The sequence below is a fragment of the Palaemon carinicauda genome, chromosome 8 (assembly GCF_036898095.1).
Source record: "Palaemon carinicauda isolate YSFRI2023 chromosome 8, ASM3689809v2, whole genome shotgun sequence".
Classification (NCBI taxonomy): Eukaryota; Metazoa; Arthropoda; class Malacostraca; order Decapoda; family Palaemonidae; genus Palaemon; species Palaemon carinicauda.
The window spans coordinates 69,060,568-69,072,780 of NC_090732.1; the positions used below are offsets into that span (position 1 = coordinate 69,060,568).

The following is a 12,213-nucleotide window of genomic DNA, read 5'->3' on the forward strand; positions in this document are numbered from 1 at the left end:
AGGCAGATTGGAAACGACTGAGTTATATTGTTGTGGAACACTCTCCTTATATACAAAACCTCAAGGCAACAGGACATGACAAGTTCACAAGACAGACAATATCACAGAGGAAAAACCAGACAGGAATTTTCATGTTCGTTTTAGTGCGAGGGAGGAGCGAAGATACAAGCATAATATATACAAAAGGAATTATGTACAATTGTGTGAAACACGGTTGGTACATGGCTCCCCCCCTAAAAATGACATACTGTACATGTTAAATAGGGCGCCCTGATCTAGAGAGGCGAACTGTAGGCGGGTCATCTGGCAGAAGATAAGCAAGTTTTAAACGATCAATAGAGACCCAGTCTTCTTTGCCCCGAATGTTTAGGAGGAATGCTTTCGGACTGCGTCGGATCACAAGGAAAGGTCCCGTGTAAGGGGGCGTTAACGGTGGCTTGCTGGTGTCGTTGCGCAGGAAGACGTACGTTGCAGAGTGCAAGTCCGTTGGTATGTGATGCTTCGCTGGGGGCTTGTAAGTCTGGCGGCACGGAATAAATTTTCCCACGACGTGACGTATGCGCTGGAGATCGTCGGAGGAGGTTGTAGAAGGAAAAAACTCGGCAGGGACGACCAACGGGTCTCCATACACCATTTCGGCTGCCGAGACGTCGAGGGCGTCTTTAGGAGTGGTCCTTAGTCCCAGGAGGACCCAGGGAAGCTGAGTAAACCAGTTGCAATCCTTGCAGCGGGACATCAAAGCTGCTTTGAGGGTGCGATGAAAACGTTCAACCATTCCATTGGCAGCGGGGTTGTAGGCCGTTGTCTGATGTAGGGTGATGCCCAGGAGATTCGCTAATGACGTCCATAATTGAGAGGTGAAAGTGGTTCCCCTGTCAGAAGTAATATGCTCAGGGATACCGAATCTTGAAATCCATCCAGAGAGTAAGGCAGATGTACATAAGGCGGACGTTGCAGTTTCCATGGGAATGGCTTCAGGCCAACGAGTGGAGCGGTCGATGACGGTAAACAGGTAACGATGTCCTTGTGATGTGGGTAGGGGGCCTACAACGTCGACGTGAATGTGTGCGAAACGACGCTGAGGTTGAGGAAAGGTGCCCACTCCTGAATCCGTGTGTCGATGTAATTTGGAAGTTTGGCAAGAAGTACAGGCACGGACCCAATCCTTAGCATCCTTAGAAATGCCGTGCCAAATGAACTTTGCCTTCAGCAGCTGTGCAGTAGAACGGCACGAGGGATGTGAAAGGCCGTGGATGAAATCAAACACCTGTCGGCGCATGGGAGCAGGAATCCAAGGTCGCGGTCTACCAGTACTGACGTCACAGAGGAGGGTGGTGTTGGAGTTTTCGAGGGGAAAATCCTCCCAACGGAGGGACGTGCAGGATGTCCTACAAGCTTGATACTCTGGATCCTGTCGTTGGGCTTCAGCCAGGGCGTTGTAATCCAATCCCAGTTGAACGGCAGCCAACGTGTTTCTTGACAGGGCATCGGCAACGGGATTCATTTTCCCAGGGACGTATTGGAGGGTGCAATTGTATTCAGCCACGGCAGAGAGATGTCGGCGTTGACGGGCGGACCAGGCGTCAGACTGTCGAGTGAAGGCGTGCACCAGAGGCATGTGGTCTGTGCGAATGACGAAGGGCGTACCTTCTAAGAAATGGCGAAAGTGACGGACAGCCAAGTGCACCGCCAGCAATTCTCGATCGAAGGTAGAATAACCCGATTCTGCCTTGGACAGTTTTCTGCTGAAGAAGGCCAATGGGCGGGGCGAGCCTTTGACCACCTGCTCGAGTACTGCACCAATAGCGACGTCGCTGGCATCGGTGGAGAGAAGGAGAGGGGCGTGTGGGATAGGAAAAGTGAGAGCCGCAGCAGTTGATAGGGCCTTCTTTGCATTGCAGAAGGCTGCTTCTTGAAGGGGACCCCACTTCAGGTCCTTTGGCTTGCCCTTGAGGGAGGCGTAGAGGGGAGCAAGAGTGGCGGCAATGGCTGGCAGAAAACGGTGATAATAGTTGATCATGCCCAAGAATTCCTGCAGAGCTTTGACGGTCGAGGGCGTGGGGAAATTCTGAACGTGTGTTACCTTCTCAGGGAGGGGATGGACTCCTTCAGGAGTGATACGGTGCCCTAAGAACGACACTTCGTTGGCGGCAAAGGTACACTTGTCGTACCGGAATACAAGGCCGTTTTGTTGCAGGCGGTCGAGCACGATGCGCAGGTGACGGAGGTGTTCCTCTTTTGAGGAGGAGAACACAAGTATGTCGTCCACATAACATACACAGAAAGGGAGGTCCCCTAAGATGCCATCCATGAGACGTTGAAACGTTGCCCCAGCATTACGAAGGCCAAAACAGGAGTAATTGAAGGTGTATGTGCCAAACGGAGTGGTGATGGCGGTCTTGGGGATGTCTTCTGGGTTCATAGGCACCTGATAATACCCCTTCAGGAGGTCGAGCGTAGAGAAAACCTTTGCTTTGTGCAGGTAGGAGGTTACATCGGCAATGTTTGGAAGGGGGTAGTGATCCGGTTCTGTTTGCATGTTCAGGCGCCTGTAATCCCCGCACGGACGGAGGGAGCCGTCTTTCTTCAGAATGATGTGTAAGGGTGACGACCATGGGCTGGAGGCCTTTTGGCAAAGGCCCATTTTCTCCATTTTGGCGAACGTCTGTTTGGCGGCTGCCAATCGTTCCAGTGCCAGACGTCTGAATTTTGCGAAGACTGGGGGTCCCGTCGTCTTGATATGGTGATAAATACCGTGGTTGGCAGGAACCGTGGGCGTTTGGCGAAGGTCTGGACGGAAAACTTCCGGGTACGACGTGAGGAGGTGGGCGTAGGCATCCGTGGGTGCGCTGATGTGGAGAGCGAGGTTAGAGGGGGCGGGTTGAAGAGGTGTCGACAAGTACGAGTCTGCGTTGACCAAATGTTGGTGGGCGACATCGACCAGAAGGTGGAAATGAGAGAGGAAATCCGCACCGAGGATTGGCATTGTGACGTCAGCAACGAGAAACTTCCAATGGAATTTACCGTTTCCGAACGATAATGTGAGGCTCTCGTAACCGTAGGTGGGTATCGCAGATCCGTTGGCAGCTACCAAGCGGACGTCGGCAGATGTAGACAGACTACGTTGTGCCTTGAAGAGTTTCCTTGGCAAAAGAGAACGACAAGCACCCGTGTCTACCAAAAATCGCACGCCCGTTCCTGCATCCTGTAAAAAGAAAAGATTAGAAACATGGGAGGCCACTGCCACAAGCGATGGCCTACTTACATGTTTTTTGGCCACTGACAATCTGTGGCACATTTCTTCGCGGTTGCCCCGAATATGAAGTGGTAGTAGCAAAACTGCGGCGGATGGGAGGTAGTAAGTGGCTGTAGAAGTCGTTCGTTGGGGCGCGAGCAATTGGTGGGTGGCTTTGTCGCCGCTTCGGCACGTCACGAAGTAGGCGTGCATGTCCTACGGCATTCATGTCAGCTTCGGTTGACGTTGAATAGGCATCCTCGTCGTCAGGGGTGGAGGCGTTGATGGAGGTCTTGAAGTGGCTGTCCATAAGGGCGTCGGCTTTGGTCATCAAGTCCTTTATGGGTAAACTATCGACATCGGGTATGGCAGCGCGCACAGGTTCAGGTAAACGGCGTATCCAAAGGGCACGGAGTAGGTTCACCTCACAAGGAGAGCCGTCTGCGGCAGGTTGAAGTCGAGCGATACTGGTCATTTCCCTGAGGGCAAGCAAAGCCCTTTGGTCCTTCAACGGTTGTTGCGAGAGCTGAAAAAGCTTTGCTATACGGGCGGCTGGCGACGGCGAGTACTGCTGCAGAAGGTATGATTTGAGGTCGTCATAAGCTATTGGGGTGTCTCCTTGTTCACAAAGCCAGTCGGATATTTCTGGAAAGGTGTCCTCGGGTATCGCCGCGAGAACATAATCCGCTTTGGTGGTTGAGCGAGTCACGCCCCTGATACGAAACTGGACTTCTGCGCGCTGAAACCAAGCAAACGCCTCTCCGCTGGCAAACGATGAAAGTTTGAATGGAGCGGCCGCAGCACCAACTGCCGTAGAGTCCGCCATAGTACCAACGATGAAGGGGCGATGGGGTGGGGGTGGAAGGCGGTGGGAGCGAGTCGACTTCCGGGGTCACCAATGTGACGGGCCGAGAGAGGAGTTGTGAAATCAAAGGCAGTTTGGAAACGACTGAGTTATATTGTTGTGGAACACTCTCCTTATATACAAAACCTCAAGGCAACAGGACATGGCAAGTTCACAAGACAGACAATATCACAGAGGAAAAACCAGACAGGAATTTTCATGTTCATTTTAGTGCGAGGGAGGAGCGAAGATACAAGCATAATATATACAAAAGGAATTATGTACAATTGTGTGAAACACGGTTGGTACAGAACATTGTTTCTACCTGAATAAGCTAATAATTCATGCTCATGTCATATCAACAATATAGTCACATGATGCTTCTTTGGTAACAGTATGGGATGTTTGGCAGACTGTGGAATGTCAGACCTTCTTATCGTACCTCCAACCTTCAATAAGCCATCCTCAGAATCAAGAAAGGGATCAAGCTTATACTGTATATTGGACTACTCTTGCCAACTGACAATTCCCTTGATAAAGCCTTCACTTCATCACCAAACACTTCCCGTTGAACATACATTATGATTGCCCTTTCAGCATCAGTGGTTACACAACCTTTCCTTTTACCACTAAGGATTGACTCTAGTTGTTAAAATACAGAAACTGCCTTTTGTAACCTTGACCATGAAGAGAAATATTCAATCAATCTTGTAAACCCATGATGTTCTTCAGAAATTGTGACCGCAGACACATAATCACTCTTATCATCAACACAATCTGCACACACATACTCCTGTGAAGGCAAATAATCAGATGCAATAAATGATGGGCTATGAAACCATTCATCATACTGCAAAAACTGATGTATAATAATACCTCTTGATGCCACACGATCAGGGTTATCACTGGAGTCTACATATCTCCATTGCTCAGGCTGGGAGAAGTCCCTTATAACCCTGACTCTGTTGGCCACAAAAACAGGGAACCTTTTAGTGTTGCTATGAATATAGTGAAGGACTGTTGTTGAATCTGTGTAGTACACTACCTTGCCAACAGTAAACTACAACTCCTTCAGGATGTGTTGGGCAACCTTGACAGACACAGTTGCAGCTGTAAGTTCTAACCTAGGTATAGCACCACCTTTTTGGGAGATACTCTTGATATTCCCATGACAAGATTTGACTGAACTTGGTTTCCATTGTGAAGAACAAGGTATGCTGCAACACCATAACCAACTGTACTTGCATCGCTGAATAATACAAGACTTGAACCTGTCACATTACCAAACCCACTAAACTTGAAGCATCTTGGTATTGAAAGCTGCTCCAGTAAATGAAGACCTTGTATCCAATGTTGCCACCTTTCAGCTGGCTCACCTGGAATCCTCTCATCCCAGTCCAAACTCTCAACTTGACACAATTCTTGTAACAGTTTCTTGGCTAGTAAAATGATTGGAGAGAGCAACCCAAGGGGATCATATAATGATGAGATAGTTGATAACAATCCTCTTCTGGTGAATGGATTATCCTTGAGCTCAATTGAGAACTTGAATGAGTCTTCATTAAGGTCCCATAACCTTCATAAGGCTCTTGTCATTAAACTCTCCATGTCAAGATTAAACTTGTCACTTTCAACCGAACAATCTTCAGCAGGCAAAGCTTTAAGGACATCACTTGAATTGCTGACAAATTTAGTTAACCTAAATCCTCCTTCACCAGTTGCAGATACCAAATCCTTCACCAACTTCACTGCTGTAGGAACATCAGCACATGACTTCAAACAGTCGTCAACATAGAAATTGTGCCTTATGGTGCTGCCAACAGTTAAATCATACTTCTCATCTGCTTTGTCTGCCGTGGTCTTCAATGCAGTATTTGCAATACTCGGTGATGAGATTGGTCCGAAAATGTGAACAGCCATGCGGAATTCTTCAAGGGGTCGATTGATGTCACCATTAGGCCACCACAAGAATCTAACATAGTCCTGATTCTCAGGTGGAATCTTTATTTGAAAGAACATACCTTCAATATCTCCAATGAATGCATAAACCTCCTGCCGAAATCTAATGAGTACTCCCGTCAATGAATTGGTGAGGTTTGGACTCAGCACACCTTCAAACTTGGCACTACAATCAAAAACAATCCTAATCTTCCCTTTCTTGGGATGAAAAACCGCGTGATGAGGAAGATACCAAACAGGAATCTTATTGACCTCATCATCCGGGATCTTGTAAGCATAGCCTTTTTCAAACAACTTGTCCATGAATGCTGTGAACTGCTGTCTGTAATCTTCACTATTCTTCATCTTCCTCCTCTGCCACTTAGCTCTGCTAACAGCCTGTTTCTTATTGTAAGGAAGATTCACATTAAGATCTCTGAAAGGCATGGGTAGCTGAAAGTGACCATCTCTAAATTCAATGTCATCCTGGCATCTTTTCACAAATCTTATGTCCTCAAAAGATAAGCCACGCTCATCAGGAACTGACCCAAGATCCCTTTCTGAAAAATCTAACTCAAAGTACTTCCTAATACTCTCAACAGTAATACAGTCAGTAACATGTTGAACATCAGATACAAGTAACCTGTGACATGAAACCCCATTTGAACTAACCTTAACATGTACAGGCCCATTAACTGTCCATCCATGCAAATATCTTACTGCAAAGGGGCCATAACCTGAAGTGGGTACAACCTCTAAAGGTTGTAAAGCTGTTGGACAGTTACTACCTATCAAAATTCCTATGTCTAACTCTGGTTGATACACTGGAATCTTATTAATAACACTTGATAAATGAGGCCAGTCCTTTAACATTTCATACCTTGGAATTTGATCATGATTAACAGGAATATCCTTTTGTGTGAATACCTTTGGCAATACAACATCATTATTACCATGTATATCAGCAACAACAAGACCATTTACAATAAAGGTTTTAACCGTATCAGTCCCATGCATTATTTGCAACTTGATAGCTGTTTCAATACCTTTACAGTTTAATTGATCCTTGATACTATCTTTAATGAAACAACCTGTACTGCCCGTATCATAAAAGGCATAAGTTTGTACTACATTGTTGCTACCCTTTACACGTAATTGCACAGGCAAGATTGATTGCAACACTGTATCAGAAATTGTACATGCAGAAGACCTCACATTACTTAGACTTTGAGTATTACCTTGACCTGGAGTGCGACCTTCACCTTGAGTACCATCTTTACCTTTAGCATAACCTTGACCTGTACTTTCAAACTGTGCACTAGCTTGTGACACAATTGCACTGTTGCTGTCAAGCATCCTAAAGTTCTCAATGTGCAGAGTGGTAGGATGCCTTTTATTACATGTCTTGCACTGCCGTCGATTTAAACACTTTTTTGAAGTGTGGTTATTTCCCAAACAACTGAAGCAGAGACGGTTGTCTTTAACAAATTCTCATCTTTCATCCACACTCCTGTTCAGAAAATGAAGGTACTCCTCAATGTCATGATGACCACTACAGAGTTGGCATTTCCTAGTATACTGGTTGGCAGAACTTGATGGTTGCACTGTAACTGCAAACGATTTTTGCTTGGTATGACTTGAGCCATGATTTTCCTTTGCCTTTGAAAAAACACACACTTTACCCAAAGCTTTCCTGCAGAATACAGGATCCATTGCTGCCTCTGCTGCATTCTGCACAAATTCCACTAATGTGGTGAAACACACACAAACACCTTGCTTCCTGAGCTTTATCACATGATCCAACCACTTATTTTGAATATACACTGGCAGCTTTGAAATCACCCTCTGAAGGTTTGGCGAGTCATTTAAAACCTGCATGTTTGACAATGAATGCATGGTATGATTACATTTCACAAGATACAAAGCATATTCCTGCAAAGATTCACTGTTATCACCTCTCACTTGTGGCCACTTGGTTAGCTTGTCTATGTATGCCATGGAAACCTTGTATGGATCTCCATACACTTTGTCCAGAAGTCTTTTTGCTTCAATATATCCTTCAGGTGCATTCATAAACATGCACCCAGCTATGAGTGATTTAAGCTTTCCTTCTAGATGCTGATTTAAGAAATACAGCCTGTTGGAGTCTGATGTGGTTTGTGGCACGATGCGGTCATTAAATGCCAACATGAATGATGCATATTCAAGAAGATCACCACAAAACTTAGTCACTTCAGCATGAGGCAGCATCATAGCCGCTGCTATCTGTTGCTGACTTTGGTAGACTGACTCTGGGGCAGGTGCCATGGGTAGAAAAGGCACTGCGACATTAGGTTTATTTTGATGCACATTGTGACTAGGAACAAATGCTGGTGTTTCACGGTTTAAAATTTTGTCCGTCGATGGAATAACTTCTTCCTGGAACACCTTCTCCCTTGCCCTTGCTGCTTTAATTTCACCATCCAACTTTAACAAATATTCCTTGAATTTTAATTCTGCCTGTTGTTGGGCTATTTCTGTCTGTTTCTCAAGCAGTGCCCTCTGTGCAAGCAAACCAGCTAACTTTGCCTTCTCCTGTATGAGAGCTGACTTTACACTTGATGCCGTGCTATTAACTGACCTCCTGGATTTATGTGACCTGCTCCGCAGTGAAGATCCGTCCATAGAATCCTGCAAATTTGCTTCTGTTGTGGCTATCCATTTATGCACCTGAAATCTGAATCCTAAGGCAGACAACTCTTTATCTTCAAACCTCTTGATTTCTGGCTGGTGCTCATTGACAGGTAGTTGAGACAAGTAATCACTGTGGCAGTCTTTGTACTTCTTTAACCCTTCCTCAAACTCCTCCATGCCTGTCTTTACTAAATGGAGATTACCAGGCTTCTCCATACACTTGCTGACTTCATTCCGTTTCTTTGTGAGGGCAGAGAGAGCAGCAGTCTGGATGTTCTTGAGGGTGCGTAACTTCTCCTTGGCGTCACCATTGTCTTCTACGTTGTCCTTCTGATCTGTATTCATGTTAATAGATGAATGAACTATTGTTATGGGCGACACAAACTCAGAAACTCAACTTTAACCTTTATTCCATTAACAGTAGTAGTAGTAGTAGTAGTAGTAGTAATAGGTTCATTCCTGAAAGGAATTATTACAAACTTTAAATACATTATTAAATAACCCATAATATTCAATATGTCATAATGGTGACAATGTACCTTAATACATCTTGCAAAGCTAATTAAATATACTTTTATAAACAAGACAATTTCATTGTCACTTTAAACCTCCTTTGACTATATCACATTTTATCATATTTATAAGACAATCAAATGTTAAATGTCACAAATAACCCAATTTACGCCTTTTAATGCTTAAATGAATAAGACGTATAAAGCAAATAGATGTAAGCTCGTCAAAAAACTTACATCTGTGTGCCCAAAATGAAACCTTTGAATTACCAAATATATACAACTGTACTCTTTGAAGACCTTGCTTGAACTGCCAAAGAGACTTCATAATTCTAGGAAGTAAGATGAAATCGTAATTTGTTTACACCTCTCAACTTTTTAAATACCATTCACAAAAGTAACGACATTGTTTTACCAATTAGATGTGTTTGTGTTTCTGCATTAACAATATTCTTATTGTTCACAAATACTGTGCAGATATTTTTCGTTGATGCATTTAATATCATTGTGCAGTTAAACTTTTAATTTGATACCAGAATAACCTGCATATCCTGACTATAAACAAACATACATACCATAAAACATGGTTGTGTTTGGTGGTTTGGGAATGAAAAATTTACCTTATTTGGAAATTTTCCTCTAAACCCAATAAATCCAGAAACAACACAGCAACCTTGCTGACGATATCACTCACTGCTTTCATTTCTTTCTGAAATTATTTATGCATATACCCTTTGTAGTATAAGCTAATTGTGGTGGTGTTGTCTTCGGTTCGTTGTTCACCCTAGTACCAAGTGTCCAATGCTAGCTTGACCATGTATAATGAACGAAACTGATGTCATTGCTTCACAACCTGAACAGACCAAAAAGGTCCTACAAGATTTGATAGATCATACATAAGATGGAACGTTGATGAAGGCACAATCTGACATGAATCTCAAGCAGTAATTTAAGAAGTTTCTTCAGTATCGGGAAGATGAAATATGGGAGCTCTTTGGGAAACGCCATAACTTTGGTTGTCATACATGAATCATGTGTGGCAATAACATATGCAGTAAAGCACAATGACATCTTTCTCTATACAAACTGCTTGCACCATATAGTCACCTTGTTCTTTAGCTTAAATGAGCAAAACTATGACAGGAACCTCACATACTTTTCATTCTTCATTGCCAACGTTAACACATCTCATCCAGGAGCCACAAAATTGCTGGAGTAAGGAGCAATAGTGGTTACACGGTCCTTCATACCTCGAAACAGGTGTAAAGTAGACAAAACAATGGAGGATACCTTCAAGTGTCACGCCAAATCTCATAGTGGTGCTGGTGGAATTGGTACTGGTGTATATGATGTTCTCACAAACTACGATGCTTATCAACGATGGGTTTGCACACCTCGTGCCAGTTAATACTACACATGGCAGACATGTTCTCTAGAGAAAAAAGAGAGAATAAAATTAAAAGCAATCAGAGCACAAGAAGCAGTTGAAAGTTTTGTTAATCCTCTTGGTATGGGACTTTTGCTGAGGAAAGAAAGAACCAACTAGTCACTCTATCATCTAGTGCAGCTGCTTCTTCAGAAGTCCAAGCAGATGTTCTAAAAGCATTAAAAGTCGGGGGAGAAGCAACGGATACCTTTATTGATCAATGTCTGAAAACAGGAAAATATTTCTTTGAGCCTGCAAAGCGTGTACACTTGAAAAAAAAATCCTTGGAGACATGAGTAAAAAGCTTAAGGTCAGGACAGCAACAAACAAAGTTCTTCAGCATAAACAGCAAGAGAATGTTGCTTTCCAGCTTCTCATTAAATCTCAGGGACAAGGAATACAACTCGATCACAAAGGTTTGATGACATATCCCCTAACTCCTTTACCATATAGTATTGGAACCATGGATGACTTTCTTGCCAAAAACTGACAACTCTAAAGCATTTCATCATCTGCCAAAAGGTCTACAAGAAACTAGGCGGCCTCCAACACGGTGTTCGGTAATTACATCGCCATAATTTCATCGCGGTAATTACATCGTGGTAATTATATCGCATGGTAAAAGCAACTATAATTTGTAAAATACGTCTATTTTCTTTAAAACGTTTACGAGGGAATCTACTGGGCAATTATCGTCTATTTAAAATAAGACTGGCGTCAAACTGCTAATAGTTCTCAAAGTCGAACAAAAAATTAAAAGCTTATTTAAAACCCTATTAATACTAAATATTTATTTTTCCTTTTTAAAATAAAAATTTTCTTGGTTAATATAAAGACAATCATGAAAAGCATAAAACAAAAAAATTTTGAATTTTTAAAATTCAAGACGATGAAATTACAGACGATGTGATATATTGCGATGTATTTTTTAATGCGGTGAAAATGCATCAGATGTAATTACCATGCGATGTAATTACCACGATGTAATTACCGCGATGAAATTACCGCGATGAAATTACCGCGATGAAATTACGGCGATGTAATTACAGTGAATCCTCCAACACAAGGAACTCTTGTCATCATTGATGGCAATGCTGTCTTTTATACCATGAAATGAAGTGCCGGAAAACTTCAGACAGATTCATGCAAAGGTTTTTTACTTGCTTCCAAAATCAAGAGATATTGTCTTCAGCATAAATTCTTACATCACCAACTCCATCAAAGCAATAGAATGAGTTCGCGGAGGATCTGAAGAACAGCTGATCATCAAAGGTAAAAAGACAAAAATGTCTGAAAGGGTTCTTGGCAAACAATACAAACAAGCAGCAGTTCGTCACACTTATCAAAATGGCTATGGAGAACGAATGCTTATCCCAGCAAACTTCAAAATAGAGAAGTTACTGAATTTTGTGATGGGCCATCTCACCTCTTGACTTCTACTGATAATCGGTTAACCCAAGCTAATGAAGTATTAGCACTAAGTTGTCACAACAGGAAGCAAATTCTAGAATCCTCTTGTACTGCCAACACAATTGCAACAAAACTTGCAAGTATCTCAGGATCAAGAGTCCTGACACTGATGTGT

The 12,213-nt window shown here is 43.3% G+C and overlaps 1 protein-coding gene across 1 annotated transcript; it reads right to left on the bottom strand.

Moving 5' to 3' along the window:
* Window positions 1-5,198: 5,198 nt before the first annotated feature.
* Window positions 5,199-7,373, bottom strand: LOC137645275 (uncharacterized). Its single transcript, XM_068378093.1, has 3 exons — window positions 7,233-7,373; window positions 5,824-6,944; window positions 5,199-5,589 (listed from the first exon to the last, which is right to left on the bottom strand). The coding sequence occupies exons 1-3, from the start codon at window positions 7,371-7,373 to the stop codon at window positions 5,199-5,201; spliced, it is 1,653 nt and encodes a 550-aa protein (XP_068234194.1).
* Window positions 7,374-12,213: the final 4,840 nt, after the last annotated feature.